This window comes from Poromitra crassiceps (genome assembly GCF_964638095.1).
Source record: "Poromitra crassiceps genome assembly, chromosome: 8".
In the NCBI taxonomy this organism is placed as follows: Eukaryota; Metazoa; Chordata; class Actinopteri; order Beryciformes; family Melamphaidae; genus Poromitra; species Poromitra crassiceps.
In genome coordinates this window covers 33575743-33595742 of record NC_139629.1, presented here as the reverse complement: position 1 = coordinate 33595742, position 20000 = coordinate 33575743, and the positions used below count along the sequence as shown (strand labels likewise).

The 20000-nt window shown below is 43.6% G+C and overlaps 1 protein-coding gene across 1 annotated transcript in view; it reads right to left on the bottom strand.

Moving 5' to 3' along the window:
• LOC310781506 (ras-related protein Rab-27B-like) overlaps positions 1 to 20000 on the bottom strand; it is a 64443-nt gene that overhangs the window by 2708 nt on the left and 41735 nt on the right. Inside the window, exons 2-5 of the mRNA XM_083642148.1 lie at positions 17113 to 17284; positions 11407 to 11495; positions 9493 to 9596; positions 8954 to 9077 (exon numbers count right to left, since the gene is read on the bottom strand). Of these exons, the coding sequence (XP_083498274.1) occupies positions 8954 to 9077; positions 9493 to 9596; positions 11407 to 11495; positions 17113 to 17265 (470 nt within the window). The 5' untranslated portion in view covers positions 17266 to 17284. The remainder of the gene's footprint in view (positions 1 to 8953; positions 9078 to 9492; positions 9597 to 11406; positions 11496 to 17112; positions 17285 to 20000) is intronic.

Genomic DNA, 20000 nt, shown 5'->3' with positions numbered 1-20000 from the left:
AAAGTCTATGGGGTTTTAGAATGGGGATTTCACTTAAATGCATAAAATAAGGTCTGTGGTTAACTCATTGAGTGCCAAGGACGAGTATGTTCGTCAATTGGTTTAGTAACGTAGAGTGCCAAGGACGAGTATGTTCGTCAATTGCGTTTTTTGACGGTGGGACGTGGATCAAAGCCAGATCCATCTCCTGTGAAAGTATGGTGGCTGTTGAATGTGTAAAAGCTATTTTAGGGACCCATTAGGTGGCGACAGTGCTCTCCAGATTAGAGAAAGGCGAGGAAAAAAGAGAGAAGAAGTAATGGGGAAACGGAAATCGCATCGATATGCATGAAGCATAACGTTAGCTGTGCCTGTGAACAGCAGTCATCTGCTGCCACAATTGAGCCCCTCCGTGTCCGCTGCGATAGCCCCTCCATATGATTTAGTTGCCGACACCAGCGTCTTTCTGAAAAGTTACATTATTCTCAGCTGGGAGCCGGCGACAGGCTGTGAAAAAGCGGGGTGCAGCGCACTTTTCAGTGCAGAGCAAACGCACTCGCAGCAGAGCCCCAGAGACACTCCCACGGAGGAGGAGGAGGAGGGGGGTGGGGCACGCAGGGCACTACAGCATACAACCATTGACAGTAAACACAGACCCAGGCAGCAGGCTCGATAGACAGAGACAGGCAAACAAGCTAGAATAGGCTATCTGATGCCCACCAGCAGTAAATCAAGACCAGCAAGAAGGTGTAGGGTCTGCGCACGCAGGGGCCAGTGCTGCTGGTTGCTGCTAAAAAATATTATTTGGCCAAACAAAATTCCTTTGTTTTCACTCTTTTATTGAAGGAAATTATTTTTGAGGTGTCATTACATCAGAAAATATTAGCTTCAGAGGCAATGATGTGCTTGAAATGCTTCCTTTCACAAAAGGCTGAATATCTCAGATTCTAAATTGAAACGTGTCTTTTTGCTCAAAACAACCTATCTTCTCCGGCTCATAACTAAAGAACGGAAAATGGTATCAATAAACTTTTTTTTGCAGATGATAGAAGAGAGTCTCATCGTTCTTTGTGCGTGTTCGGTGTTTACATAGTAATATCACACAATATTCTGTGGGCCTCGAGAAATCACTGAAAACGCTCTGAAACTCTGGCACTGGGAGCGTCCGTTCTCCAAAAGTGGCTGGCACTCAATGAGTTAACAAAAATTTTTGGAAACGCGAACCTGGGTTCTGTACGATACTCTTCACAAACGGGAACAACTTCTATGACTTTTGGAACCTAAATGCGTTTTTTTTTAAACGTGACTTTTTATAAAAAGCTTCAAAAGGCATAAAAGTTATTCACGTTTGTGAACCCAGGTTCGCGTTTCCATAAACGTGTGTTAACCACAGACCTTATTTTATGCATTTAAGTGAAACCCCCATTCTAAAACCCCATAGACTTTTCCCCTGAGGAACAAATGGCGGCGGTTTCTGGATAAAGCCTACAAAAATACAACATCCCTGCGGTACTCTATACTGTGTAACTATAGAGGCTTTGCAGCTGCATCACTGGTCTCCTAGCAACCACAGCTGCTGCTCCACTGGAGAATGGAGTGTGCACAAACAGCAGCTAAATATATAACAACCATGGAGTCTGGCTAGTGTAGAGGTAAAAGCACTCGCCTACCACCGCAGTGACCCGTGTTTAACTCATGGTCACTGCACTAGCGCCTCCTCTGGTTGGTTGGGCGCCTGTTCGGGGGTGGGGGGGGGGAGTGCAACGGCGAGGAATAGCGTGATCCTCCCACACACTACTTCCTGCTAACTGCTTGCTGTCAGGTGAAAAGAAGCGGCTGGCGACTGCACATGTATCAGAGGAAGCATGTGGTAGTCTACAACTCTCCCTAGATTGGCAGATGGCGTAGACTAGAGCAACGACCGGGACAACAGGGGGAATTGTCCAATTACAATTGGGGAGAAAATGGGAGAAGAACAAAAACTTGATCCAACAAATATTAACAACCAGCCTGATCCGGATACAAACTTCTCAGGATTACCAAATCCGGATAACCAGTGCTCGAAATGGGATAGGCTATCACAATGTAGACTACTAGCTATGTAAAGAACAACAGGTAGAATAGCCAGCGTGGGGTCAAGAGTTTTTTTTATTGGTTAAAGACTGATGATCGTGTCAGTGTGATTAATATACAGTGATAAGTGACAGTTAGAATTAAATATATTATTTGTGTTCAATATTGACAGCTGTTTGGGGGATTATTTTATGAGGCAAACATCTTTTTATTTTGCTGTACTGAAATGCTGCATACATAGCCTATGTCTACTTTATATACTTAATCACTGTAGCCTAATGGATGAACAAATTAAGTAAAAATCTTATAAATAAATGTATATACTGTATACTGCATTGGATTATTTAACCAATTTTAAAGTTTCATTACATTTTGTGACTGAAATCCACCCTGAATCCACCCTTCTGCTGGGATCAGTTTAATCCAGATTTTTTTGGATCAAGTCAAGTCAAGTTTATTTGTATAGCACATTTCATACACAGAGGCAATTCAAAGTGCTTCACATAAAATGGTTGACAGGAAAATAAAAGAAAAGAGAATAAAATGGACATTTAAAAGCATCACAACAAAACTTTAAAAAAGAGTATAAAAAGTGCATTAAGCAACTTCATTAAGCACATAAAATGGTTGACAGGAAAATAAACGAAAAGAAGAAATAAAATGGACATTTAAAAGCATCACAACAAAACTTTAAAAAAAGAGTATAAAAAGTGCAATAAGCAACAGGTGCAGCAGTTGCAGAAAGAGCTAAAACTTATAGAGGACTCATTGGGTTTGCATAGTAGCTGTCAGCAGTTAAAAGCGACGGTAAACATAAAAGTCTTTAGTCTATTTTTAAAAGTAAGTAAGGTTGGGGCAGATCTGAGGTCTTCAGGCAATTTGTTCCAGCTAGCAGAAGCATAGTGGGTAAATGCAGCCTTCCCATGATTTGATTTGATCCTAAGGACAGTTAATAAGCTGGACCCTGTTGACCTAAGAGTTCTAGACGGTTCATAGCGTGGGAGCAATTCAGCTATGTATTTTGGGCCTAGGCCATTAAGTGATTTATAGACTAATAACAGTATTTTAAAATCTATTCTCTGACACACTGGCAACCAGTGTAAGGACTTAAGAACTGGAGTGATATGATCAGCTTTCTTAGACTTCGTTAGAACTCTAGCAGCAGCATTCTGAATGAGTTGAAGTTGCCTAAGTTCTTTTTTGGAGAGACCAGAAAAAAGGCTATTGCAGTAGTCTAACCTACTATAAATGAAGGCGTGAATTAGTTTTTCTAGATCCTGTCTGGACATGTATCCCCTAATTCTTGCTATATTTTTAAGATGATAAAAAGCAGATTTTCTAATTGACTTAATGTGAGAGTTAAAGTTGAGATCGGAATCAATAATAACTAATTTTTGACTTGATCCTTAGGCTTCAGGGATAGAGACTCAAGGCGTACAGTGATTTTAAGCCTTTGTTCTTTGGGGCCAAACACGATCACCTCAGTTTTCTCTTTGTTTAGCTGTAGGAAATTCTGGCACATCCAGTTATTTATTTGATCAATGCACTGGCACAATGATTCTATGGGGGCATAGTCAGCTGAGGAAAGAGTTATATACAACTGAGTGTCGTCTGCATAGTTATGATAGGCTACTTTGTTTTTTTGCATAATTAGGCCTAGAGGGAGCATATAAAGGTTGAAGAGAACAGGCCCCATAATGGATCCTTGAGGCACCCCACAAGTCATCCTAGTTAGGTCAGATGTGTAATTGCCAATGGAGATGAAGTACTTCCTGTCTTGAAGATAGGACTTGAACCACTGGAGGACCGTACCCGATAGCCCAACCCAGTTTTCCAGTCTGTCCAATAAAATTGAGTGGTCAACAGTGTCAAATGCAGTGCTAAGATCCAGTAGCACTAGAATCGAATTTTTGCCTGAGTCTGTGTTCATTCTGATGTCATTTATGACTTTAGTAAGCACGGTTTCAGTGCTGTGATGGGGGCGAAAGCCTGATTGGAGTTTATCTAGGAGATCATTTGAGGTTAGGATAGGAATCTATTGAGTTGTAGGTAAACAACCTTTTCAATTATTTTGGCTATAAAGGGGAGATTAGATATTGGTCTGCAGTTACTGATTACCGATGCATCAAGGCTACGCTTTTTTAGTAGGGGTTTAATAACTGCAGTTTTCAGGGACTGAGGAAAAGTGCCGGTCACAAGGGATCTATTAACTATTTGCAATAGGTCCGACGACAGACAGTTATAAACGCTTTTAAAAAAGCTTGTTGGAAGGGTATCGAGACAGCACGAAGATGATTTAAGGCCTTGCACAGTTTCCTCTAAGATGTCGTGGTCGATAACGCTGAACTGGGACAAATTTATCGAACTAGGGATCTGCGGGTAGGATGATGTCACAGCATTTCTTGGTGTGGAGCCACTAATAGCCTGCCTGATATTAATAATTTTATCCGTAAAAAAGGCAGCAAACTCATTACATTTGACAGTAGAGAGGAATTCAGGTGCTACACAGAGAGGCGGATTAGTCAGTCTATCAACTGTGGCAAATAGAGTGCGTGCATTGTTCACATTTTTGTTAATTATCTCGGAAAAGAACGATTGTCTCGACCTTTTCAGTTCGAGGTTGTAGGAGTGAAGGCTTTCTTTGTAAATATCATAGTGAATGTGAAGATTAGTTTTCCACCATTTACGCTCAGCTTTCCTGCAAAGATCAAAGTTATCCCAATCCTACTAAAAGGTTTTGAACAACGCATACTGAAGGTTTGATCCAGATCAAAACCAAGATTGGATTACGTAATCCAATCCGATTTCAGAATCCTTTTTGGCCAGTGTGTGCGCATGCGCCACGGCGGCCTGTCATCTCCACTCGTCCAGAAAATTTGCGTGCCCGACCTGGGGACCGACCTGGGGACCACCTGCATGCCCATCCTGTTTGGTCATACCACTGGTAACCGCTGTACGGTGCTGTACTCCGCTTTCAAAAAGACATACGGTGGAGGAGTGGCTATTCTGTGAAAACCGTCTATGAGGGTTTAACAGCAGAGCCATTCTGCTCTACAGCCGTTAAGGGGTTAATATGTCACTGCTGGGATGCTGGGATAACGTAATGCATTATGGGTAGTCGGCTACTGTGGCTAATGCTAGTGGCTACCGTTAGTTACTTTACATGGCAGTAAAATGCCACTGAATGACCAAATTGATTTAACTTTTAACCATTTTGAGTAACACTGTTTCCATACGGACCCCCAGTGTTGGTTAGTTGTTTATAACGTGACTATATTTATAACGTTTATAACGTACTCCGGTTTCCGGTTTATAATTTGAGTATAACAAACGGAAGTGCTAAGTGTAGCTATTGCACAACACACAGGTGAAAACCGTCTATAGAGAAAGTTGTGAGCGTTAGAAACTTGTGCACTTGTGCTGGCGTCCCACAGCTGCTGAGCTAATGTTGTTGTTTTCAATCTGCTTACTTGCATATTGCGGCCGGACCAGCGTGTTAACTTGTTAGCTGGTAGCTATCAAGCTAGCTCCAGCTGCTGAGCTAAAGTTGTTTTCAATCTGCTTAATTGCATATTGCGGGCTGACCGGCGTTCTTCCAGCGTTTACTTTCTGTCTGCTCCTTGTGTTTGAAGCGTAGCCACAACGATGATTATGATGCTGATAAGAATACAATTTGATTAGGGATATATGATTCAGTTTCAGTTGTTCTAGCCTGATAGTCTCGCAGCCTATATGGGCGACTGAAGTTTATTTAGCCACCTTTTTTTATATAACAGCACGATGTGAGAAAACTGCTTCAGAAATTAGTTGATCCACTTTTTTGACCAGTGACCACTACAGCACTGCTCCACAGAAAATAAAGAGCTGCATGACGTTTATAATTGATGAACGGTAGGTTCATTTAACACAAGCCAAGTAATGTTAAACTTTATTTTTTTAGGCTACATTTTCCCCTCCAGATAACATCCAATTCCGCAATCATCCTATGAGAAACATGATATGTGCACGCTTTACCACACCGGCCATATGCTAGGTTTCCACCTAGCCTTAATTGTTTTCTTTTGAACAACCCATTTTCAAGATTTGATCCAATCCGTTATCCGAAATCCAATCGGATTACTTTTGAACAACCGGGCCCAGGGTAGAAAAAGACAGACAGCTGAAGTGTATGGGCTTAGAACAGTCTCATATCTAATGAACTCTCGCAGGGTTTTTCATGAATGCACATGCTCAATGTGCATTTACAAACTGCTTCTCATTTGTGAACCTCTGTCTACATTTGTGAGAGAAATCTGTGTGGTGAATTGTGAGACTCCCCTGACGTGCAGGTCAACGAATGTCACCATTGGCTGCTAAAGCAATGTGGGGAAAGTGTTCAAGCAGAGCTTGATAAAAACCAACAGTCCAGGGCAGGCAGGACAAATGTTCTACTAGCCCAATGCATAGACTTGTAGCTATCAGTCTAGCTCAAGGTAACGTTAACGCTAGCTACTCCCCGCAGCCATCGCAAGCCAAAACACGACCAAACATGCCACAGTAACATCCAGTAATTCGTCCATAATCCTTCCCGGCCGTCTCGAGGCTGATAAGACCAATACATTGTCCAGGATGCCGTTTGAAAGTGAGTTGACACTAACATCCCATCTCAGAATCGGTTGGGATGTAGCCATTAGCTCTGTAGCTTCTTCTTCTTCTTTTTTGGAGTTTTATGGCGGTTGGCAAACATATGTACGGTATGTGCATTACCGCCACCTACTGGAGTTTGATGTCTTCTTCATAGTGTAATCTAGCTCTGTAGCTGTTTTGGAGTGTGGAGAAAATGTAAGGAGCCATATGATTGGCTGAAAGCAAACACACCTGATTGGCTGATGAATCTGTCAATCAGAATCATACAGTTTTATCAGCCAATGGTGACGTCCGTTGACCTGCACGTCAGGGGAGTCTCAAAATTCACCAAACAGATTTTTCTCACAAATGTAGACAGAGGTTCACAAATGAGAAGCAGTTTGTAAATGCACATTGAGCAATTCGCATGATCTGTGAATTTATATTACAAGCGTGCTTCAAAATAATATTTGTGAAGCAGAGCGTGTGCATTTCCAAATTTATATTACAAGTTTGCATAATAATTATATTTGTGAAGCAGAGCGTGTGCATTTCCGAATTTATATTACAAGTTTGCATAAAAATTATATTTGTGAACCAGAGAATGTGCATTTGCAAAACAGATTGTGTGCATTAGTGAGTCCGAAATACAACTGCGAACCAGAGAATGTGCATTCGTGAAAAACCCTGCGAGAGTTCATTAGATATGAGACTGTTCTAAGCCCATAGTAGCGTGTTGGTCCGTGCGTGCATGAAGTATAATTAATTTGCAGTTGTTCATGTTGTAAAAAGGAAAATCCCATTTTTGGGGGTATTTTCTCATTTCAACGTCCTAAGTGCCCATTCACACCATACGCCAAAGCAATTAACACTCAACCTAAGCTCAACCTACGCTGAACCTAAGTTTCACTTAGGCGTCCTTGTTAACAGGCGAGGCCGTTCACCACCACCTGCTCAAGGCACGCGAGGGGGAGGGGCCAGTGGAGCAGCTCAGAGCCCGGCGCTGTAGTCTCTTAAAACAGACTGTATCATCTACATCCGGCGAATGCAGCTATATACAGTCTGTACGTTACACCCCCAGAACATGCACAAGGAAGTTGGGGAAAAAACCTTCAGACTGGAAGGAAGTTCTACGGAATCCGACCAATCACGACACGCGAATGCGGCATATTGGATTCTGATTGGACTAATGAGCGGAAGACCCGCCTTTCTGCTTCCCATTCCGGTTGGTGCATGATTCTTCCCCACGAAGTACAGACGGTATGGCGGAAGCATTTGAAAATTGCGGAAGCCAACTCGTCTGTTCTAAGAGACTACCGGCGCTGAGGAAAGGAGAGTGTCTGGTGCGAACGGTTAGGCGTGAGCTCACGTTCAGCGTGAGTCAAGCATCAATTCTGCTTATCTCAAGTGCCTGGTGTGAACAAAGGTTCATACGTGCAGCGCAATTCAGCGTGCCAAGCGCCAGCTCCTTCCATGATGCAACCTGTACAATGAACAAGAAGTGGAAGTCGAGAGACGGAAACAGGGTCAGCTCGACTTCAAAGTAAAAGTTTCACATTTTGATGCGTGTTGGCTGCAGCGGTCAATGCAAGGAGAGCTACACTCAATAAATAGCCTAAATAATGAACATAATTGAGGAATGGATGAAATGGAAAAGTTGAAACTACATCAAAGGCATTTGAGATTTTTCTGTTTGCTCCATCTTCTACTATTGCTGTGATCGCTGCACTGCATACTGCGCTGCATACTGCGGTGCATACTGCGCTGCATACTGCGCTGCATACTGCGCTGCATACTGCGCTGCATACTGCGCTGCATACTGCGCTGCATACTGCGCTGCATACTGCGCTATATACTGCTCTGCATACTGCGCTGCATACTGCGCTGCATACTGCGCTGCATACTGCTCTGCATACTGCGCTGCATACTGCTCTGCATACTGCGCTGCATACTGCTCTGCATACTGCTCTGCATACTGCGCTGCATACTGCGCTATATACTGCGCTGCATACTGCTCTGCATACTGCGCTGCATACTGCGCTGCATACTTGCATACTGCACTAAGACAAATTCCTCATTTGTAACATGATTACTCACTATGGCTATGGCTTGTGCCTTGAGATAAGGCCTAACTCTTGTTATGATTTGGCACTATATAAATATCAAATTGATTGATTGATTGATTGGCAATCTGGCAGAACCAGCCACAGGGATTTTCAAAGTAAACTGACACACTGAGCAGTCTCTGACCTAACTTACCATTTACTTAAGTGAGGATGTAAATATGAACCTGTACCCATATTTGTCAGCCAGCTCCTTGGCCTGTTTCTCCTGGACCTCCCTCTGGTCGGCCAGGTCGGCTTTGTTCCCCACCAGCACGATGTCTGGGTTCTCACAGTAGGCGTTGGCCTGCAGCTGGCCTGGGGATGGACAGATGAGGCTACAGAGATGCTACCACAGCACATCAGGGTTAACCTTTCCTGTCTGCCTACTGTCCTGTCAATAAAGGCAAAATGCAGTAGCAAAATAGAGTCGAAAATATGGATTCTACTCCTCTCTAACCTATCGAATAAAGAGAGATATAGAACCAAAGAAATGATAGCACTGACACGGACATAGAATTATAGAAGTAGAGACTATAGAACATAATCCCACCCACACTTTTTATAGATACACAGTATATAATCATAGAGAGAGAAAGCATAGGGTGTACTCAACCAGTTTGTTATATTCAGAGATGCAGATATACAATCATAGAAGTAGAAGGTGTAGAACAGTTTGTTGTTTTCAGAGATGCAGATATACAATCATAGAAGTAGAAGGTGTAGAACGCACTCATCCAGTTCCTGACATTGAGGAAGCTTTGCTGGCTGGTGAGGTCAAACATCAGCAGAAACCCCATGGCATCTCTGAAGAACGCTGTCGTCAGGCTGCGGAACCTGTACCAGACACACGCACACGCACGCGCACACGCACGCACACGCACACGCACACGCACACGCACGCGCACACGCACACGCACATGCACATGCACACACACACGCACACACACACACGCAAAGAAAACTTAAAATTATGTAACAAAGAGTGACTCATCTAGCTATGAGTCATCAGGCTTTTAGAAACAGATTGAACAGATTCACTCAGATCCAAATGAAAGATCACACACACACCTGCTGCAGATACACAACAAATACTGACATGTAGGTACTGATGTACACACACACAAACACACACACACACACACACACACACACACACACACACACACACACACACACAGACACAGAAGGTTCACTCATCCCACCACTACTCCCTTACTTGTCGGCAGGTCATTTCAATATCAGACTGTCATTACCTTAACGACCGCCACCCCCTCCCGCCACTACCCAACCCAACGACAGTGCGCATGCATTCACACACTGATTTCACTCACTCACTGAAATCGTTTTTATAGTTTATAGCTTTATAATACATTAAACCATTGGTATGAGAGATTTAATCATTATGGGAGAAAAATAATTTATCCCCCCCCCCCCCCCCTCTTTTTTTCTCCTTTGACAATCATCCCGGGATCCCCCAAAATAATCTTGCAACCCCCTGGGGGGTCCCGACCCCCAGGTTGAGAACCACTGACTTACATGACTGCAAGGTCGAAAACAACAGTGGTCATTTTAACCCCCTCGAAAATCAATATACAAACAGACCTCTCCGTAAAAACAACAACAAAAACTTCAGATTCAGAATATAGATGGGAATCTATCTATATAGACGGGAGAATGTGGGCAATGTTTGTTTGTTTGTTCGTAGCAGAATTGTGTCTGGCCACAGCTATGCCGTTTTGCGTGTGATCGGGCTGAAGCTTTCAGAAAGTGTAAAGAGCACCCGTGCGGATGACCTGACAGAGCCGGATTTTTTTAATTAGGTGATTGCCCTAATCACCTAATGATGATATGATGTAATCAGTGATGATGTCATCAGTGATGTCATCCTTCCTGGCTGAGGCTTTAAATTTAAAATAAAAAAAGTGCTACTAAAGTGAAGAGTATGAGAAAATTTTCACTTTGAAAAACAAAAACAAAACAAAAATATATTGTGTAACATTGTGTGATATCAATCAGCCTTGAATGATATGTATGAACAAACCTCTGTGAAAACTTCAGGATATAATTAGGAAAACAACTGGAAAGTTTGGTGTATATGTAAGTGCTACTCAAGTGGATTTTTTTTTAATAATATATGGCAAATAGACAGTTAAACACTTGTTGGGCCAATCAGAGAGCAAAATTCATTCCCTGAAAGCTTTGTCATTAGTGGGGTCCAAAATACTGTGTGTGGTGGACAAAGGGACAGACAAACGGATGCAACGACAGAAAAAGTGATGGACAGACCGATCTGTAGTCACTCCCCAGATTTCATCATTGGGGACAAGTCCCAGTTGGACCTGTGGCCTACCTCTCCTGCCCAGCCGTGTCCCAGAGCTGGAGGTGGACCTACCTCTCCTGCCCAGCCGTGTCCCAGAGCTGGAGGTGGACCTACCTCTCCTGACCAGCTGTGTTCCAGAGCTGGAGGTGGACCTACCTCTCCTGACCAGCTGTGTTCCAGAGCTGGAGGTGGACCTACCTCTCCTGGCCAGCTGTGTCCCAGAGCTGGAGGTGGACCTACCTCTCCTGCCCAGCTGTGTCCCAGAGCTGGAGGTGGACCTACCTCTCCTGGCCAGCCGTGTCCCAGAGCTGGAGGTGGACCTACCTCTCCTGACCAGCTGTGTCCCAGAGCTGGAGGTGGACCTTGAAGGTTTTCCCTGTGGTCGCTCCATTAGGGTTGGATGCTGTGTACATCTGCAGAGAGAGAGGGAGAGAGAGATAGAGAGAGAGAGAAACAATCAGATGCACTTCATAAAAAGGTCGCTGCTCCACCCTCTGCCCATCTGGGGAGAGCCATAGACTAGCACCATGCTTCCTCAGACACATGTGTAGTTGCTAGCCGCTTCTTTTTACCTGACAGCGGGGAGCTTCACCGGCAGGACGTAGCACATGGGAGGATCACGCTATTCTTCCCACCGCAGACACAGCCAATCGTGCCTGTATGGATGCCCGACCAAGCCACACGGGGGAGCGGACCTGGCTGCAACCCTCGTATTGGTAGACAGGGAATCTACTGCTACACTACACGGACACCCGAGAAATGATAGATAAATAAATGTGGTAACTAAAATAAATAATATATACAAAAAAATTGTTTTATCTGGAAGTCAAAATTGAAATTGAAATTCAAATGTGATTGCATAGCCCTAAGTGAAAGTACCACTATTAAATTCCTTCATGTGTTGTCAACTGCTGTGTACACCACAGAAGAAGAGACAGACGGGGTCCATTATGCTGAGATAACATTAGAGGAAGTGGACTCTGCTTTGTTTGGACTCTCTGACCTGCAGTGTGACTGGCGGTGACCAGAACCAAAGACAATTAAGTTCAGGTGTGATTGCCCTTTACAGTTGAGTCATTTAGCAGATGATCAGCAACATTACAACAAGCACCTGACAGCAAGGAGCCACAGAGGCTGTTCAGACCTGCCTTAAACCGGCCAAAGTGGGATCTTGGGAGATCCAACCTGAGTAAAGTACGTCAGTTCACACCTGGCATTAGAATGCAGCCCCACATGGGTCTGGGGTATCCAGATCTCACTTCCCCGCTCTATATGCAAATAAATACATCTACATCCTGTGTGTCTTGTGTGTTTCTATCTTGTTACTGTGCAGCTGAATCATAGAACAAGTCATCATAGAGAAGTCTCCTGCATGGGCTGTGTGGGAAGTGTGTAGGCTACCTTCCTGCATTTTTTTTTATTGATGGCTTCTTGATCCAACATGCTTCTAAAATTAAATTCCATGTGTCAACTCCATTATGTCAGTTCAATATTGCATAGTCAAAGTCACATGAAAAAAATCTAACAAATGATTATGACTGTATATATTGCACTGCAGTGAACAGTGATGCACACATGCACACCGATTAATTAAGCATCAGACAGGAGCACAGCGGTGTAAACGTCACCGATAAGAGGACCTTTTATACATAATTCCCTCTAAGCACAATTTCAATTGTATTAAAATAGGCTAAAATTAAATTTCCAAACGATATTTGTAGGGCTGGGTATTGGCAAGGACCTCAAGATACGATACGTATCACGATACATGGGTCACGATACGATTGCATCACGATACATTGCGATACAATAAATATTGCGATATATTGCAATACTGTACATAATTTACTGAAAATTAAATTGCCGTCTACCACCCACGTAGTGTAATAATATGTACATCACTTTATATTGATAACTTAGTGGACAAATTGGGTCAAAACTACTGAGTGTTGAGTGTGTTACTGAATGCACTGAAATAAAAAGCATCCTTATTGTGTCACTGAACACACGGCTGTGCAAAAAATCGATATGGCGATATATCACGATATTTTTCTGAAATATCGATACAGTATTACGGAAAAAAATATCGATTTTATTGCACAGCCCTAATTATTTGTGGCATTTGGGAAAGAAATTACCAGCGAGGATGAGTCAACACCAGCCACTGCCCCTCTGATGAATGCCGCAAGGGTCCTTACCAATAGCTGTCATCCAACATCTTGTAGGATAGCCTATTTAAATTGTTGAAATCGTATCATCCAAAGGCGGCTTGGCAGTTATAGTTTAAATTTGAACGATGTGGTACGCATTTCCAAAGCGTGTGCAAAAGCCTGCTGTGCAGTTCATAGCTGCTTCCTGCAGTGAGAATCCTTCCAAGTGGATTTATCTTTTTCTTCTTCAAGTTTGGTTCACAAAACCTTGTAACCTTGTAATTTTCAGGAATATTCATTGTGTATTTTTGGAGATAGGCTACTGACAGTTTAGATTTCACATTTTAACGAGGCTTCTGTTGGAGCAACACCACCTGTCTGCTTAATTGGTTATTTGGTTAATCGGCAGTGCATGCATGCAGCTGCAGTCAGTCTGCTTTTAATAACGCCATATAAGAAGAAGAAGAAAAACAACAGCCGTGTAATTTGCAACATTCATAACATATTTTTATCAAACAAAATATTTTGCTTACATTTTTGTTGGCCTTTCAGAACTGATTTCCAAACTAGTCGCTGCAGTAAAACAGTTTGCTGCTAGCTTCACACACTCAGGCCATGTCCACACGGAGACGGAAGCGATCTTTTTTTTTTTGTTTAAGAAAAGTTTTCCATAAACACGGAATCGTTTCAAGAAATGTGTGTATCCACATGAAACCACTGAATACCACTGAAACCGCTATAGTATATATGCCAGGCACGCTGCCACGTCACAGTGCATGTGGTCGTCAAACCTCTCACTTCACTATTCACATTGTATTTGCGAGAGATATATATAGATCATCCCGAGTATGTCTGTTAAACTCAGGGTTTACATTTCATTTCATTTTGTCCAATATTAAAATTTTCCAGAATTGCATGTTGTATTAAAAATAAATATTATTTCTATCTAACACATTTAGCCTGATTTTGTTTGTGTTATTGTAAAAACTTAGCCGCCGCTAAGCCTTCTGGGAAATATCCGATGAAGGGGAGGGGTGGATGGGAAGAGTCAGCTGTGGAGCCCTGAGGATGTTGTACATGCTGTTCTCTGTGTCCACTTGTTGCTGACGGTGGTAATAGAGGAGCATTATATTTTGCTGCAAGAGCCCTAACAGGCTCAGTAGCTGCTGTAGCACGAACGCTAGTGCACTGTAAAATTGTCTAAAATCTAAATTGTTGCAGGCGGAGAGAGGTGGGGCTATGGCGTCATCGGTTCAGGAAAGATGCGTATGGGTTGTAAACACAGAAATGCAAGGGTGACGTCTTCAGATTTATTCACTCTGGGACCCGGTTTCAAAAATTAGCGTATACTCCCAGAACGTATACTCCCAGAACGTATACTCCCAGAACGCTGGTTCCGTCTGGACGAAACGTCTATACGAGAAAAAACTTTAGCGGATACACCTAAACTCGTCTCCGTGTGGACATGGCCTTAATCTTCACAAACGAGGACCACTTTTATGACTTTTGAAGCGTAAATGTGATTTTTTTAAATCACGATTTTCAGAAAACGCTTCAACAGTTGGAATTTGAATCGCATTTCAAACTACCTCCATATGCAGTTTTGGTTAAGTTGCAAAAATGTGTTTTGTTGCTGTTCAGAGTTCATAAAATCAATCTGGATACAATCTGGATAGGCCAAAAATCGGATTTGGCCTGCCAGTCTGAACGGGGCCTTACAGTCTCCCCTCGTTAGTGCTCTGGTATTTCTCCCATTATTATTATTAGCAATCAGCCCCAAGAGGCCATGCTTGACAGTGATTTTACAACGGCTAAGAGGAGTTGACGTGGAGTGGCGTGGAGTGATGTGGAGTGGCGTGGAGTGACGTGTAGAGATGCTGCGATCGAGATTTTTCAATTCCGATCCGATTTCGATATTTTAGCTCAAAACCGATCCGATTCCGATCAAATTTCGATACCCGATTCGATACCGATCTCGATCCGATACCGATACAGCACATATTTAAGTCTCTCTATTCTGTCTGATAGCTAGCAGGCAACAAACATTTTTAGGGTTAGGTATGTATGTGTGTGCTTTGGTAATATAGTATGTAAACGATTTAGTTCATCTAATTAATTTGATGTAAAACTAAAACATAACAATCAAATTAGGGCTGGGCGATATGGCCCGTGACAAAGCAACATTATTAAATAATTTAGAGCAATGAAACACGCAGAGTAATTAACCTTAAAGACGTTAACTCTCTCTCACATGTAGGTACACACAATCAGACAGACTCCTGCTGCACTCTCTATAGCCTACATGGAGTAAAGAAACGCTTCAATGAGGTAGCCTATGTGCTCTCAAAACAAACATTTTGGAAGGATTATTCGCTGTAATTATTATTTGAAGTGTCCATATAATGCCACCGCAGATTTTCTGTTGTGGACTCGACTGTGATCTATTTGTCAACTTTACTGCAACGTGAGTAGGCTGTGAACAATTGAGTGCACATGAGGTAATTAAAAGAAATCAGACAGCGAGTCTGGCCGTATCTGCAAGCCGTGTGCGCACCTGCTGCACTACTACGTTTAGCCTACTACTGCAACATGGCCAATTGAGAGCGCATGAGGTAATTAAAAGAAATGGGGAAGAATAAGAACTGTTTCTGTAGCCTGCCTAGTGCCTACCTCTACCTGCTACCTCCATTTGAAACACTGCGCGGTCACGCCATCCGCACTTTGGGGAAGCGTAGTCGGTCGCGCTATCTGAAGACCATGGATTAATTGAAGAAAGACCGACATGAAAGCAGCAGCGCAACTCATCCAGAGCAGGCCTAGGCTACAACTGTTGTCGCGCACGGCAGCATGTGATGTGAGTCTCTGTGTGTGTGTGTGTGTGTGTGTGTGTGTGTGAGAGAGAGAGAGGGGGGAGAGAGACAGTTATTAGCTGCTTTGCACACCTTGGAAGCTCTGCTGTGCTCCTCCTGCGTCCGGAGACATATTACATTAAATTGGCCGTTGCGGGCTGCTGGGTTGGGCTGGGTTCGGAATTTTCAGATATTTTAACGGGGCGGGCGGGGCGGGCTGGCTCCAATGATGGGTTGGGTTGGGGCGGGCCTTAAAAAAACCTGACCCGCGCATCACTACTGGCCATCCTAGGCTCAACGCGGCCTCTGTGTGCTGCTGCTGCTGCTGCTGCTGCTGCATGCTGGATAGAAATCCTGGAGCGGAGTCATGGAATGGAGTGCTTATATCGGAGCCTTGGATCGGTCATTTTCGCTGGAATCCGATCTGATCCGATCCATGTTTTTTGGCTGATATCGCGCCGATATCCGATCACATGATCGGATCGCAGCATCTCTAGTGACGTGGAGTGATGTGGAGTGACGGAGTGGAGTGATGTGGAGTGACATGGAGTGGAGTGATGTGGAGTGACATGGAGTGGAGTGATGTGGAGTGACATGGAGTGGAGTGATGTGGAGTGACATGGAGTGGAGTGATGTGGAGTGACATGGAGTGGCGTGGAGTGACATGGAGTGATGTGGAGTGACATGGAGTGGAGTGGTGTGGAGTGACATGGAGTGGAGTGATGTGGAGTGACATGGAGTGGCGTGGAGTGACATGGAGTGATGTGGAGTGACATGGAGTGGCGTGGAGTGACGTGGAGTGATGTGGAGTGACATGGAGTGGCGTGGAGTGGAGTGATGTGGAGTGATGTGGAGTGGAGTGGCATGGACAGCCGTTGTAAAATCATTGTAAACCACAGCCTCACACAATTCCGTGAAACCCGTCTATAGATCATGTAATCTGATTCAAGATGTTTTTTTGATTGGAAAAAAGGACAATGCTTACAAGCTTCTTTAGGATTGGATTATTACAGAGAAAGACGGCCACTCACCACTCTCTTTTCCCTGAAGTCGATGCCGACTGTGGTGATGAACTTGGGGTTGAACTTGTTGTCTGTGTATCGGTACAGGAAGGTGGTCTTCCCTACGCCCGAGTCCCCCAGGGCAAGGAGCTTTATCAGGTAGTCATAATCCCCATCAGTCATAGTGATGACCGCAAGAAACCTGGAGGGAACGCAGACAGACAGAGAGGCACTCATGAACATCTATGGAAACACCTAGACTACGGCGATATATGCAATGTGCCAAACATTTACCAAAAATACTGGTACTCTCTGACCAACCAAATGTTGGCAGCAGTGCAGTGATCTGCCTTTTCCGACTGCTTTCAACAGACTGACACTGAAACGACACCAGCGTTTCAACAGACTGACACTGAAACAACACCAGCGTTTCAACAGACTGACACTGAAACAACACCAGCGTTTCAACAGACTGACACTGAAACGACACCAGCGTTTCAACAGACTGACACTGAAACGACACCAGTGTTTCAACAGACTGACACTGAAACGACACCAGCGTTTCAACAGACTGACACTGAAACGACACCAGCGTTTCAACAGACTGACACTGAAACGACACCAGTGTTTCAACAGACTGACACTGAAACAACACCAGCGTTTCAACAGACTGACACTGAACCAGCGTTTCAACAGACTGACACTGAACCAGCGTTTCAACAGACTGACACTGAAACGACACCAGCGTTTCAACAGACTGACACTGAACCAACGTTTCCAATAACAGTGGAAATCAATTTGGGTCACATATTAGATCTGTGTTTATTGAGCTTAAAAAACGATTGATAGCAGGTTATAGTCTATAATCTCCATATTGCCGTAAATTCCCTGCACCAACCATGTTTATATGACCGGTCAATCAAATGGAATGACCCAAAATGCAAGCTTCAGGGTTAATTAATTTCTCTGTGCCACGCGCAGCACTTGCCTTGCATGCTGAGGCTGATGAGAAACGGCCCCAAAATTGCCCAGAATTTGGCGCCCGCAGTGGAATTTGCAGGGTGTTGTCTGAGATGAGTGAGGAAAAACAAAAGAGTAGTCACCTGAAAAAACAACTTGGCAGTAGGGCTGCCACTAGCGATTATTTTCATAATCAGAAAATGGTAGCAAATGACGATCAGTGTTTCCCAAATGCCAAGATTATCTTCTGTCATACAGGAGTAAAGCAACCAGAAAATATTCACATTTAAGAAGCTGGAATCAGAGAATTTAGACCTTTTCTCTTAAAATTGTACTCAAAAGGATGAATAGATTATCAAAATAGTCGTCGATTAATTTTCTGACGATCGACTAATCGATTAATCGTGGCAGCTCTAGGCAGTGCTCAGCACGACGTAGCCTATTAAAAGAACACTGGCAAGGGCTTTCAGTTCTCAGATGAAGGCTACAGGTAACTAGTAGGGGTGCACCGATCGATCGACACGCAATCTGTATCGGCCGATTTGGACCTCAAATATGTGATCTGCTGTTTCCGATATTCCTTTAATGTTGCCGATCGCATAGCCGATCATGCTGCACGTGAGAAACATGAGGCAGCCCATTTTCATGTCTTCAATGTCTATCGTTTAACTTTCATATTGTGCTCTAACGTTTATATCATTGTGTTGCAAAGCACACGCTTTGCTTTCATCAGTGTACTCACCTCCATGCACACACTGCACCAGACTGTCAACACACCCCTTGCGTCTTTGAATCACACAAATCAGCTGGTGATTAGAGCAGCCTCAGCAGAGAGAAGTTACCTCCAGTCCTCCCGCCTACCGAGGCATTTGCATGCTGTTAAGTCCGTGTGTATTAAAGTCCCAGATTGACACGGTGGTAGTCGGGGTAGTGCACGCGCACACACAGACAATTTCCACGCAAGCATTGATGTTCCCGCGGGCACTTTGAAGGAAGCGAAAGTGTGCGGCTGAGTATGTGGATGTGCGCTCCGTTCAGACGGACTTTCTTCCTTTCTTTGAACATCAGTTGAACATGTTCTAATCCCCTTCTTCCATGTGTGCGTATATGACCAACCAGTAAGTCATTATTATGTTAATATTCCTGTATTGCATTCCCTTTTGGTTTTAGATCGATCTACCTGCAATCATTGCAATAACGTTTGTTGCGTGCATTTGCCGTTTGATTGTCTGTTGCGCTAATTAATGCCACTACTCAGATGGAGTTTAGCTGGTGTGTAGCTTGTGATTCTGTTGTTTCTCCCGTCATGTAACCCTGTCACCATTATGTAGATCGCACTCATAGTGCTGCTAATTATAACACTGTAACTCGGCCTCGATGGGCGGGTCGTTTTGATGTTCGTTCGATGCGGATCCCAATGTATGACGGTTATTGTGCATAACCCCGGTTCTATGAGTGGGAGCTCTTTGGCTTTAGTCATGGTTCAAGACTGGTGTTTAAGAGTAACTGACTTACAGTTTACCTAATTATCATTTATATATTATTAGTTGTTAATTATCACTATAATTGGCCTATATAACAGCAAGCTTGGTTACTGACCTGTTTGTATATTTTATTGCCTCCTTTTTCCAGACCACACACAATCCTACTATTCCTGTCATAATGCTGTAAAGAGCCTATACTGCTGTACTGTACTGAAGAGAACTGACAACTAAACGGTTGAACTCCCATCTGTCTCCTGCCTCGTGTTTTTACGGACACCCCAGGGCGTATATATATATCGGTGATCGGTAATCGGTAATCGGTGATCGGTCGATGATCGGTTGGGCAGATATTTCTCATAGGTGATCGGCAATCGGTGATCGGTGGCAAAAAACGTGATCGGTGCACCCCTAGTAACTAGCGTCAACAATAATGTATTCTTACCTTTTCTTCCAGTTTAAAGCTAAGCAAATATT